At 41.7% G+C, this 14,253-nt stretch overlaps 1 protein-coding gene across 3 annotated transcripts in view; it reads left to right on the top strand.

Annotated features, from left to right (window-relative positions):
• Positions 1-999: 999 nt before the first annotated feature.
• The window catches only part of ankdd1a (ankyrin repeat and death domain containing 1A), a 39,579-nt gene continuing 26,325 nt past the window's right edge, over positions 1,000-14,253 (top strand). Inside the window, exons 1-2 of one of the 3 annotated variants that reach the window (XM_085278548.1) lie at positions 1,012-1,136; positions 2,243-2,415. Coding sequence is in view for 2 of the 3 variants with exons in the window: in XM_085278540.1 (XP_085134666.1) it covers positions 1,103-1,136 (34 nt within the window). In the remaining variant the exon portion in view is untranslated. Of the gene's footprint in view, positions 1,137-2,242; positions 2,470-14,253 lie in introns of all 3 variants that reach the window. The other 2 variants (XM_085278544.1, XM_085278540.1) reach the window with 2 other exon arrangements.

The raw sequence follows: 14,253 nt of genomic DNA, 5'->3' as shown, positions 1-14,253 counted from the left end.
TAGTGGATTAAAGACACACAAGATCATTAGCTTCATTAATTTGTTCAGATTCAAATTCATTATTGGTCATTTTGTGGGATAGCCATTCAGACAGCACACCAGATATTCAGATAGAGATTCAACAAACACGTTACAGAATCAATATGACTGGCCAGTTACCAGCTGCCTTTTTGCTCCAAAACCATGCCAGGAAGAAGAGAGGTGGAGATGGTTTTATAAACTCCAAAGTAAGCAGGAGACATGAGAAACAGGAAGAAACAGAGAGGAAACAGCCCCATTATGACTCGGACACGCTTTAAAAATTGCAATATTCATTTCAGTTCAGTTTTATTTATGTAGCTCTAAGTTTACACCAGAGCAATAATACTGAGAGACCCAACAATCAGACGACGCTCCTCTGAGCGTGCACTTGGAGTCAGTGGGAAGGAAAAACCTTCTAAAAGGAAGAAACTTGTAGCTGAACAATGTTCAGGGAGGGGCAGCCATCGGCATTACTGAATGGGTGAGGAGGGGGAGAGAGGATAAAGACACTCTGGTAAAGAGCCAGAGATTAATAATGACTAATAACTGAGTACAGAGAGGTGAGTGAAGAAGAAACACAGAATCCCCACACCTGCTGCAGCTTAACTAAGGGAGGATTCAAGGTCACCTGGTCCAGCCCTAACTATATGCTTCATCAAAAAGAAAAGTTTTAACCCTGATCTCAAAAGTAGAGATAGTGTCTGTCTCCAGAATCCAAATTGGGAGCTGGTCCCAAGTGAAATCTATCAGGCCAAAAGTCTATTTTAGATAGATCTATCTGTTTATTAAATATGTGGTTTATGGTGAGTTGAGTCCATAGATCACAGCAGTTGGTGACGGGAATGTCACGCTTCGCTGTCTGCCAGAAAAAGACCGAGAAGCGTCGTTTCTGCTTTGAAGACGTGCTCGCTTTATTTTGAAGGTATAGACCGGATATGGTGGTTCTTTGGTTTTGACATGTGTAGCTTGACAAATGTACTGACGTTAGCACGCAGGATAAACTTGTGCTGGAGAAGGATAACGGGCTCGAGTGATGGAAGAGGAGCCGGGCCGGTAGAAGCGGCTCTGAGGAGCAGCAGTCATGGGCGATGAGCTGCTGTCGGAGGACGACTTCTGTAAGTATTTCTGTCCTCGCTCAGCGCAGGATGTCCGTCTGTGGCGCAGGGAAGCCCACCCTCACGCTCAGCCAACAGCCTAGAGGCACAGTTTATGTATTAGCAGTTTGGGTAATCTTATCTGTATAGTGGCTGTTATCTTAGCCTATCACATTTTATTTGTCCCCATTAAAGCCCCTGTGATGGTTGTGTTGCTGCTCAAGTTTGACAAAAGAGTGACTGGAGTATCCTGATCATTTGCTCTCCACACTGCAATTAACAGGAAACAGGAATTAAAAGTGCAATTTCACAGATTTCTTTGTGTGACTGAGTAAACTGTTGAGGAGTTTAAATTCCTGTCATCAACATTTAAAGTCAATATGATTTCTGAGATTTCTTTTTTGTTCTATTTTTTTGTATCTATTCATTTAATTGTTTAGATTTTGCACTGAAAAAGCCTGTTGATACTTTGTAGGATAATAAGAAACCATTCATAGCTCAGGATACATTTGGAACAGGAGATGTAACTATACTCAGTATAAAAGATGGATGTAGATAATCACCCACAGTTTTATACTGTCTATTTTAGAAACATTTACTGCCGTTGAGGGTCTTTTGAATGAAAAGAAATAAACAAGCAATCTTGAGGACACTGCTGCCTTTCTCTACCTGAAACAGGTGTTGCATGCATTGATTCAAAACCAAAATCTTCTTTATTTGGCCACGTTTGTGCACACAAACAAGGAATTTGACTCAGGTTCGCTTTACTCTCTGCATGTAAAAAATAAACATTTTTAAATAAGCAAATAAGTCATATATACAGAAGGAGAACATAAATACGAGGTTAGAAAGTTAGAAAAGTGCAAGTTGTGGAAGGTCTTAAGAAACTATACAAACTATGACAAGTTGCAGCTGGGCATGAATGATAGATATAAATAGGCTGAACATAGAGCAACCTGGATGAACCTTAAGTATTAATTTTGAATAGTGCAGATTGTGCAGTACAATATGCATATGACCTGAGTCATGGCTGAGTGGTGGCTGGTTTTTGTAAAAATAGAACAGTTTATGTCCAGGATCTGCAGAGATGTTTTCTGCTTGAGATCCTCTCTGATTGTCTGTTGCAGTCTGGCCCTGTCCTGCTTCGTGGCTAAGCCAAACCAGACAATGATTGATGTACACAGGACAGACTGGATGACTGCAGTGTAGAAGATGACCATCAGCTCCTGTGGCAGGTGGAACTTCCTGAATTGCTGCAGGGAATACAACCTCTGCTGGGCCTTGTTCCAGACAGACTGATGTGAGGACCACTTCAAATCCATGATCCACATCGGATACTTTATTGTTCAGGATGGTGAGAGGGACGAAGGCGTGGGGGGGTCTCCGACAATCCAATATCGCCACAATCTTGAGCAGGTTCAGCTCCAGGTGGTTCTGACTGCTATTTCCTGTCTGTATGCAGACTCGTCACTCGTCATTGTTCTAGACCAGACCAATGAGCACCAGACCAGTGTGCCACCCTCCACAAAATTTGTAGCAGAGTACAGCCAATGATTTTTCTGGGCAGTGTCATTACCCTCTGCGTAGCCTTGCTTTTCTCAGTAGTGGTCTGTGTACCAAACACCCAGTTTGGGGTCCGAGTTGGACTGATTGAGGCCGGTTTGTGAGGAAGTCTTTGATCCAGGAGCAGTTGGTAGGGGGGGATATGAAGATGGTCCAGTTTGATGATGAGGATGTCTGGCTTTATAGTGTTGAATGCTGAGCTTTAGTCCACAGAGAGCAAACTGAGCAGTCCACCTCAACCTAAGCAAAGAAGGTGTTGAGCTCCTTTCGCGAGTTTGAGGGTGATTTTGGGGCTTGGGGGGGCTCTATCCTTTGTAGTTAGTGAGGGCTTGGATACCGCTGTACAGGGAACTGTCCCTCACAGCCTGTACTCGTCATCTAAGGTTTTCGGTTAGAAAAATGTGGATGATTTTAGTCAATGTCATGTTCTCATGTCATGTTGAGAAGTTAGAACACAGTCTTTGTGTTACCAGGTCTCAATTGTTATAACCTGGTGCATCAGGCTTTTCCTGATCCAGCTGGGTTGAAGACACAAGTGTGCTTTGTAACGGTTTTTCCTACCATTTCAGTGATATTTCAAATACAGGAGCTTAGAGACACAGAGTGAGATGTTGGAACAATAGTCCTACAGGTACAAGTGACTGTGAGATGATGTTGTGGCAGGCATACTGGGACCTTAATTGTGTGGATGCCTTAATAGGCATCCACACTATTGAGTTCCTGTTTCTCTTTATTCTTTATTATTCCGGGTGTTTCCGTACACTTTTCGCCGTGGATCTACTTCCACAATTTTTGTGCTATTTTCACCGTTCAAACTCTAAACTGTTCTGCTCTTTCTGCTTATGCCGGCTATGACTTTTGGTGTTTATTACTATTATACTTTTTAAAATATTACACTTTTTTCCTTTAATTTGTCCCATTGAAATGAATGGGAAACTTCCACAATTCTGCTAAAACTTTCTTGTCTTTGAAACTTAACTACTGCCTCATACTTTCACCTAGAAACTCCATTCAAACTTTAAAACGTTCTCAAATGATTGGGCTATTCCTGTGTGATTCAGCTTTTTCAGATCTTCTACCATTTTCATCTTATCTCTCTTTAAGTCTTCAGTTGCAAAATTGTGATTTTTCAGAAAATACATGCGTTGCTATGGTTGCTATGCAATTAACTCAGAGGGGACAGTGAAACTGTTTGAATTTTCTCTTCATGTCCAAACAACTTCTTGCTACTCGCTCAATTTCCACTCAAGCCGCACAAATTATACATCAAAACGTAGGTATTTTTGCTGGCTTTCAGAAAATGTCCCTATCATTGTTGTGGGACTCATAGATATTTTGCAAATCTCCTCAGAGTAACACAAAGTGTGAAAACTCTCCATATAAACTCAATGGAGAGTTTGTTCAAAATCACCGCTGGATTTCTGTAATGAGAGGCATTTTCAAATTGTCATATCTCCTTAACGAAGCGAAGTTAAGACATGAGGCTTGTCCCCGTATATCTTCAGACACTCCTGATGCTCACAATTCAAGAATTATTTTCTCACCTATTACCGTTCTGAGATGAGTTAGACTTGTTTGAGGGTAGGAAATTTGTCCCTCGCTCAGATTTCATCAGATTTCAAATTCTGGAAATGAGTCACTTTTTTCTCTCATCATATCTTTTTGATGGATTTCCACAGAGCCCTGAAAATTTCCATGACTGTTCACCAAAGCCTGCTGTTTCTTACGGTGAAAGAATGATTTTGATGCTCCATATAGATTTAGAGTTACCAAAGGTTGTTTGAGAGCAAGTCAATGCAGTTTTTGCTTCGCCTCTACTCAGTTATAGTGTATTACAAGTCATATATCTTTAATAATTTATATTTTATCTCTGAATTATGAAGACCTGAAGATTCCCCCATCTCTTCTGAACAAAACGATGTCTGAATGACCGTTCTAGCCTCTACAGTTAGGAAATTATGGCCATTTGTTCGAGGGGAATCCTGAATGTCAGAAATACACTGAAGAAAACTCACACCTCTCTCTGTGTCTGTGTGTGTAAGGGCTGACTACAGCAGGTGCAGCTAATTTAACTGACCTACATATACCAAGCCCAGACTCTCAACAGCTCCTGTTCCCTTTACTGTCTGTGTATGTGTGTCTGTGTATCAATATTTCTCCTATGTTTAAGTATTACTCCTCAATCATAGTATTTCTGCTAAAGCAAAGTACTTCTACTACATCTAAGTACTTTTGCCAAATCATAGTATTTCTGCTAAATCATAGTATTTTTGCAAAAATCATGGTATTTGCGCAAAATCATGGTTTTGGGGCCAAATATTTCTGTTATTTTATAATGTATGTGCTGAATATATTATATGTGCCAAATCATAGTATTTATCCCAAATTATAGTATTTATGCCAAATTACAGTATTTCTGCTAAAACGCAGAAATAGTACCTTTTAGCAGGAATTTCTACCAAAAGATAGTACTTCTGCTAAATCAGAGTATTTCTGCTAAACCAGAGTATTCCTGCCAAATCATAGTATTTGTACTGAAACATGGTACTTCTGCCCAATCATAGTATTTGTACTAAATGATAGTACTTCTGCCAAATCATAGTATTTGTGCCAAAGCACCGTATTTGTATGGAGTCATAGTATTTCTTTTAAGTCATAGTATGTATTTCAATCAAATCTCAGTAGTTGTTGTTAAAACGCAGTATTATTGCCAAATCATAGTATTTGTACCCAATCATAGTATTTCTGCTAAATCATAGCATTTGTGCCAAATCATGGTATTTGTGCAAAAACATAGTATGTCTGCAAAACCATAGTATATCTCTTATGTTATAGTATTACTACTAAGGCATAGTATTTCTGCCAAATCATAGTATTTGTACTAAATCATAGTACTTGTGCCAAATCATAGTATTTGTTGCACATCATAGTATTGGAACCAAAACATAGTATTTGTCCCAAAGTATCGTATTTGTATGGAGTAATAGTATTTCTTCTAAATCATAGTATTTCAATCAAATCTCAGTAGTTGTGTTAAAATGCAGTATTATTGCCAAATCATAGTATTTGTACCCAATCATAGTATTTTTGCCAAATCGTGGTATTTGTGCCCAAATAATAATTCTGTTATGTTATAGTATTACTACTAAGTTGTAGAATATCTGTTATGTTATAGTGTATCTGCGGAATATAGTATGTGTGCCAAATCATAGTATTTATACCAAATCACAGTATTTGTGCTAAAACATAGTATTTCTGCCATATTGTGGTATTTGTGCAAGAACATTGAACTGTTATGTTATAGTATTACTACTAAGTCATAGTATTTCTGCGTTGTTATAGTATTTGTGCTAAAACGTAGTATCTCTTCCAAGTCATAGAATTACTGCAATTTCATAGTTTTTTTTAGGAAATCTGTTATGTTATAGTATTACTACTAAGTCATAGTATTTCTGCCAAATCATAGTATTTGTGTGAATTTGTATACTGTAATATCACTGTATTATGTAGTGGCTAAGTAGGGGCTGTTTACTAAGTGCATCAGTGTAAATAGGTCATCTCTTGTGTTGGAGTGCCCTCTTGTGGCGCCTTTTGGGTAGTGCCTTAGTAAACGGGAACCCTGTAAAAAGTGGCATCAGACTGATTTGTAGTGGAGGAATTTGTTGCCAGTTTTCTTAATCTTTAATCTGTATGCATGTTGTAATGCATACCCTGTTCTTAATCATAGAAACCACACCATATCACCTCTCCACATCCTCCTACTGTATGCCATACCTCCCTGTACCATCCATCTGACCGCAATAAACTCCACCTGTGGTAATCTAATCCCTGGATGTCAGCCTCTCCTTCTGACCGAGGATAGTTATAGTATTTGAGCCAAATCATAGTATTTGTGCTAAAACATAGTATTTCTTCCAAATCATAGTATTTGTGCCAAAGTATAGTATTTCTTCCAAATCATAGTATAACTGCACAATAAAGGTTCTTGAGCCACATCAGTGTTTGTGCCAAATCTTAGTATTTCTTCTAAATCCTAGTAATTCTGCTCAATGATAGAATTTCTGCTATGCTGTAGTACTTTTTTCCTAGATTGTAGTACTTCTGCTAAGTCAAAGTATTTCATGTAAATCATAGTATTTCTACCAAGTCCCAGTGTTTCTGCTTAATCATAAATAATGTTTTAGTACAAATTGTATGATTTGGCAGAACTTTCTGTGTTCCAGCACAAATGCTATGATTTGGCACGAAAAAAATATTATTTAGTATAAATACTAAGTTTTAGCAGAAATACTATGTTTAAACTTTAAAAAATTCTGCTATTTCTGCTGATGTGTGTTATGACTTTTGACCATTGAAATGAATGGAACACATTATCAATGTGGTCACTGATTTTGCATGATGGGCTGAGCTGTGTTTTAGCTCAGTGAGATAAGCATCCGTTCTCAGACTGGGAGGCCTGGGTTCAAATCCAGCTTATGGCAACATTTCTTTCAATTAACAGTTTAACTCTTTTCAACACAAATTTCATCATTTTCACCCCTTTTCAGCAAAATTTTCAGTTTTTTTAACCCCTTTTCAGCACAAATCCAAACTTTTTCAGCTCTTTTTCAGCAAAAACCTCTTTTCAGCAGAATTCTGCCCATTCAACTCTTTTCAGCAAAATTTTCAGTTGTTTCTGCTGTTTTCAGAAAAAAACTCTTTTCAGCAGAATTCTGCTCATTCACCTCTTTTCAGCAGGAATTCTGTTGATTGAACTCTTTTCAGCAGAATTTTCACCTCTTCTTTTGCCCAAATTCTGCTTATTCACCTCTTCTGAAAAATTTTCAGCCTTTCCACCTCTTATCAGCACAATTCTCAGCAGCTTCTGCTCATTTCAGCACAATTGTCAATCTCTCCACCATTTATTTGTGAGAAAGTGTTTGGCTCAGTGAGCTAAATAGCTGCCCTTTGACCAGAAGGGCCAGGTTCGAATCCTGCTCAGGGAAGCTTTTTTTTTTTTTTTTTTTTTTTGTTTCAACTTTTTCAGCTTTTTTCAGCAGACATCTTCAGCGTTAAGGCATCCACACTGCATTTTCGCAGGAAATGCAAATTTTTCTAGTTTAAACATTGCATTAGATTAAGTTAGCCCTCTGGGCTTCATGCTGGCCATTTGTGTCTGCCCCCCCCCCTTGACCATTTTTGCTGAATTGCGGAATTGAAAACCATGAAAACTAAATTTTTTCCCCCTTCAGCTGTAAAAAGCTGATAAGAGATAAGATAAGAGATAAGATAGAACTTTATTAATCCCTCGGGTGGGTTCCTCTGGGAAATTCGACTTCCAAAAAAAGCACAGCAACGACCGAAGTTACAGTTACAGAATTGTTATATATATATATACACACACACACACACACACACACACACACACACACACACACACATATAAATACAGAAACAAATATAAATAAAATATACAAAGGGGATAAATAGAATAAATAGGAATAAAAATAAAAATACAACTGAATTGCACATTTCAAGTATTGAGTCTATTGCACCGTTGACTATTTACAAAAGTATTGCACAAAAGGTATTGCACAGTGAGGTGAAGAGGCACTACAGCTTAGTTGTTCCCCCCTCCTTTGTCCTCCTGTTTCCCCTCCCTCTCCCCTCCAGAGAGGAGTTAAACAGTTTGATGGCGTGTGGGACAAAGGAGTTTTTAAGTCTGTTAGTTCTTGTCTTGGGGAGAAGCAACCTGTCACTGAACAGACTCTTCTGGTTGTTAATGGCCGTGTGCAGAGGATGCCCAGCATTGTTCATAATGTCCATCAGTTTCTTTAATGTCCTTTTCTCTGCCACTGTCACCAGAGTGTCCAGCTTCATGCCGACCACAGAGCTAGCCCTCCTGATCAGTTTCTCCAGCCTGGATGAGTCCTTCTTTGCTGTGCTGCTCCCCCAGCACACCACAGCATAGAAAAGTACTCCAGCAACCACTGACTGGTAAAACATCCTCAGGAGCTTCCTGCAGATGTTAAAAGACCTCAGCCTCCTGAGGAAGTACAGTCGGCTTTGGGCTTTTTTTATACAGGTGCTCTGTGTTGCATGACCAGTCCAGTTTATTGTCCACCCACAGCCCGAGGTACTTGTACTTGTTGACCACCTCCACCTCCTCCCCCTCTATCTGAACCGGCAGTGGACCTTCTCTGGACCTCCCGAAGTCCACAACCAGTTCCTTAGTCTTTGAGGTGTTGCAGGTGGTTTGTGTGACTCCATGCGACAAAGTTCCTCACCAGACTTCTGTACTCCTCTTCCTGATCATCCCAGATACACCCCATGATGGCTGTGTCGTCTGCAAACTTCTGAATGTGGCATAATTCAGAGTTGTAGCAGAAGTCAGAGGTGTACAGGGTTATATGATGGGTTATAGTTGCCCACCAGATAGGCGAGCAGTACGGACATACAAATTTGTGATTGTGATAACTCCATAATGAGGATTTTGAAATCAATACCATGGGTGTATCTATTACAAATCTTGGAGAACTTCAAATCTCGGTGACATCGACCTCATGGTCAAGGTTAGAGGTCAATTTTTTTTAAAACTTGTGAATGAAATAACTTGAACAAGGTTATGTAGGATTTTTGAAGTTGTTACCATAGGTGTATCTACTAGGAGGCTGAGCAGTGGATGGTGAGTGGATGTCTCGTGATGGTGTGTCTAGTTAGGAGGTAGACTGGGTCGCCTACTGATAGGAAGGTTTGTGGTTCCCTGGCTGCGACAGTCTGCATGCCAAATATCCTCTAGCAAGACACTAATACCAAGCTGCTCTATGATGCAACCACTGGAGTATGAATATGTGTGAATGTTAGATGGAAAGCAATTAAGCATTGAAAAAAACCCTTGTATGAATGGGTGGATGAGGCATGTTGTATAAAGTGCTTTGAGTGCTCTAGAATAGTTAGTGGTTTCCCACTAATGCAGAGAGCATGCACTGCAAACCACTAGTAACTGGTTTCACACCAGGACACATACTCTATGCAATTGCTCACATCAGCAGCATGAAGTCTGACTTGCATGGGACGCAAAGGTGCGAGGATTGGATGGACGTAGATGAAGTGAAGATAAGAGCCTACATTTAATTCCAGTTCTAGCTGCCATCTACTGCTCAAGACATTTATTGGCAACAAGAAAGGATGGGTCACATTTAATGCTATGATCCCCTCTATTGCTATTATCACGCGCTAATGTCCATTTAATGACAGGTTCACCTGCTCGGGACGCTTCAGGGACAATAAGCTGACTGCATTTTGCATCCTGTGGGAAAAAGGGGTTGCTCGTCTCCCCCTGTTGTTCTATCCAGTACAGGGGGGGGGGCAACTTGTTTTTATTTATTGTTGCTCACTCTGTACTGGGCCCTGCATAAGCGGAGACACACAATAGACCTTATTCTTTCATATAGTCTCCCTGTGACTAACCTGTCTGTACCTCTGTACTCTCAGATGTGTGTTTTATTTAATGTGGGTTTTACATGTACTGCAGCTCGCCCTCCTGTTCAGCAATGTTGGGCTATTATCTCTCCCATTGCCTCTCAGTTTTTTGCTGATTTTAATCAGCTTTGTGGCCCTTCCTGTTCCTGGTTTTATTCTTCCTGTCAAACCATCCTTGGAGGAAAGGACAAGCTGTTGAAGAGAGCGGGAGATTAATAACAAATAGTTCATCTCTGGCTAGTAACGTCAGGCAGCCTAATTCTAAACCTGAACCTTGGTTTAATGACAGAGCTCATGCTATCAGGAGGGAATGTCACAGAGCAGAGCACAGATGGAAAAGCTGTCATTTCAAATTGTAAGACTGCCAGTGTCACTACCAGAATACTGTTAAAGAGGCAAAAAAGGAATATTTTACAGATTTCATTTCTTAAAACAGCCATAGGCCACGTTATTTAACACCTTTGCCTCTGTTTCTGTTTAGACGCTTCTCCTGATATATGCAATGGTTTTCTGTGTGTTTTCTTTTAAAGGTTGCTACCACAAGGGCTGTTATCACAGCTGCTGACTCGCCTCTCTGCCTCTGTCCCTTCTGCTGTTTTTACTCAGTTTGAGCCGGTGACCCTCTCACTCTTAGAGGATGTGGTTCGCTATATTAAGGCCTCAGCTCTTCTTTTTTTTTGACTGCTATAGGGCAGGCAGTCTGTTCTTGCTATTATAAACAGCAGTCTGTCCTCTGGTCTAGTTCCTGTAAATTTTAAATGTGCAGTAATGCAGCCATTGCTTAGGAAACCTGTTCTTGAGCACACTGAACTGGCTAAATATAGGCCTCAGTCCAAGCTGCCTTTTCTTACCAAAGTTTTAGAGAAAATTGTATCATGTCAACTAAAACATTTTCTAGATATGAATAACCTCCTGTGGGTCGGGTAAAACTCTTTCCATCCATCCATCCATCCATCCATCCATCTTCATCCGCTTTATCCGAGGTCGGGTCGCGGGGGCAGCAGCTTAAGCAAAGAGGCCCAGACCTCCCTCTCCCCAGCCACCTCCTCCAGCTTATCCAGGGGAATACCAAGGCGTTCCCAGGCCAGCCGAGAGATATAATCTCTCCAGCGTGTCCTGGGTCTGCCCCGGGGCCTCCTCCCAGTGGGACATGCCTGGAACACCTCACCTCAGGAGGCGCCCAGGAGGCATCCTTGTCAGATGCCCGAACCACCTCAGCTGGCTCCTTTCGATGTGGAGCAGCAGCTGCTCTACTCTGAGCCCCTCCCGGATGGCCGAACTTCTCACCCTATCTCTAAGGGAGAGGCCAGCCACCCTTCGGAGGAAGCTAATTTCTGCCGCTTGTATCCGCGATCTCGTTCTTTCGGTCACTACCCACAGCTCGTGGCCATAGGTGAGGGTAGGGACGTAGATCGACCGGTAAATTGAGAGCTTCGCTTTTACACTCAGCTCCCTCTTCACCACGACGGACCGGTGCAGCGTCCGCATTACTGCAGCCGCAGCACCAATCCGTCTGTCGATCTCCTGCTCCCTTCTCCCATCACTCGCGAACAAGACCCCGAGATACTTGAACTCCTCCACTTGGGGCAGGAACTCGTCCCTGACCCGGAGTGGGCACTCCACCCAGAACCATGGCCTCAGATTTGGAGGTGCTGATCCTCATTCCCGCTGCTTCACACTCGGCTGCGAACCGTTCCAGTGCGAGCTGGAGGCCTTCACCCGATGAAGCCAACAGAACCACATCATCTGCAAAAAGCAGAGATGAGATTCTGAGGCCACCAAAGCGAAAGCCCTCTGCCACTTGGCTGCGCCTAGAAATCCTGTCCATAAAATTTATGAACAGAACCGGAGACGAAGGGCAGCCCTGGCGGAGCCCATCACCCACCGGGAACAAGTCCGACTTATTGCCGGCAATGCGAACCAAGCTCTTGCAACGGTCGTATAGGGATCGAATGGCCCGTAGCAATGGGCCAGACACCCCATACTCCCGCAACACCTCCCACAGGACACCCCGAGGGACACAGTCGAATGCCTTCTCCAAGTCCACAAAACACATGTAGACTGGTTGGGCAAACTCCCATGCACCCTCAAGTATCCTGGAGAGGATAAAGAGCTGGTCCAGTGTTCCGCGACCAGGACGAAAACCGCACTGTTCCTCCTGTATCCGAGGTTCGACTAGCGGACGAACTCTCCTTTCCAGCACCCTGGCATAGACTTTCCCAGGGAGGCTGGGTAAAACTCTTTATAGCACATAATCTGTATTATTAAGGGTGTTTAACAACATCCTTATCGCATGTGACTGGTAAACTTGTTGTTCTGGTTTTGTTTGACTTAACTGCTGCCTCTGACACAATAGACCACAACATTTTTAATATCTTTGCTACATCATTGCATTGCACTGTGCTTAAATGGTTTAGGTCTTATCTGGCAGATAGATCTTTGTCTGTAAACCTTTGCAGTTCTGAAGCATCTAATGCTTATGTCATGTGGCACTCCACAGGGCTCAATTTTCAAATTCAAATTTTATTTATCATACACAATCATACACAGTACAACATGCAGTGAAATGCTTATTGCTGTGCAATTCTCAACCATTAAAAATACAAGAACACACTGAAATTAAAAATTAAAATAAAAAGGTGTGCAAATCAGCCGTGTGCAGATTGACAGTCTTGGATCAAACAGTCAAAACTGACGATTATTGTTGTTGTTAAGTGCATGTACAGTGATGTGTAGAGATTGCAGTCCTACACCTGGTTCAGGGCCTGAATAGCCTGGGGGAAGAAGCTCCTCCTCATTCTCCCTGTTTTGGCCTTAAAGGAGCAGAAGCGCTTCCCTGACCTCAACAGTGAGAAGAGTCCATTGTGGGGATGGAAGAGGTCCTTCATAATCTTCCTGGTTGTGGTACTGCACAACTTGGTGTAAACAGACTGCAGGTCAGGAAGCTCTGAGGGAATGATGTGTTCGGCAGAGCAAAGCACTCTTTGGAGAGCTCGTCCTGCTTGGTGCTTTACCCATACCAGGTGCAGGTATTTCCCGTCAGGATGGTGTAGGAGTAGAAGTTCTTGAGCACCTTCAGAGGCAGATGGAAGTCTTTAAGTCTTTTGAGGAAGAAGAGACACTGCCGAGATTTAGGCCAGTGCTGTAGGCCAGTGTTGTTGCTAAGGATTGTCTCATTGCACTGAAGTCACACTGGGTTAAATATTTACACTTGGGTTTTAAGGGGTATTTGTTTTTTTTTACGGGTTGTACGGAAGCCCCAAACGCAATTTCATTGTTCTTTGACAATGACAATAAATAAATACTTGACTACTACTACTACTACTCTCGATTTACTGCCTCTGGGTTCCTCTAGGGCCCACAGAGGCAAAAGCTCTGTCTGCCTTAGTTCTAAGCCTCGTATGCTGTATAATAAGTAGGCCCTGATCACATGACCTCAGGGACCTGCTAGGGACATAGGGCTGTAGAAGTTCAATAATGTAAACTGCTGCTTGTCCATGGAGAGCTCTAAAAGTCAGAATCAGAATCTTAAAGTGGAATGTGAATTCAATGGGGAGCCAATGCCAAGATGGCGTCACATGTGAGTACTGGAAGCCTTGCTGCAGCGTTTTGAACAACCTGCAGGAATTCCAGGGAGTTTTTTCTTACACATATAAACAGTGAAATACAGTTGTCCAAACGTAATGAAATGAATGTATGAATAACAATCTACAGTTAAGTGCGTGATACAATACGGCTTAATAACTTAGGGCTAACTTAGTTTAGCCTTTGTTCTTTTTTCATCAGTTAATTTTTTCCAGTACTAAAAAACTGTTTTCAGCATAAATCATCACTGGGTGTTGCTGATGTCTGAATCTGAGTTAGGGCTGCCACGATTTGTCGACTAGTCACGATTACGTCGACTATCAAAATCGTCGACGACAAATTTAATAGTCGACACGTCGTTTGAAGGTTTGTAAGATCGCAAAACACGCAGGAATAAAGTAGCAGGATTTAAGAGTGTAATAACGGACTGAAACAGAAGATGGCAGCACTGCATGTACAAGGATGCCAGCTGCCGTTAAACCCCGAAGAAGAAGAAGAAGAGAAGCAGCTGTGTCCCAGAATTCATAGC

The sequence above is a fragment of the Mchenga conophoros genome, linkage group LG1, assembly GCF_057382185.1.
Source record: "Mchenga conophoros isolate Kocher_MC1m ecotype Shallow Benthic linkage group LG1, M_conophoros_male_GT1.1, whole genome shotgun sequence".
Classification (NCBI taxonomy): domain Eukaryota; kingdom Metazoa; phylum Chordata; class Actinopteri; order Cichliformes; family Cichlidae; genus Mchenga; species Mchenga conophoros.
This window is presented reverse-complemented; position numbering and strand designations above follow the sequence as displayed.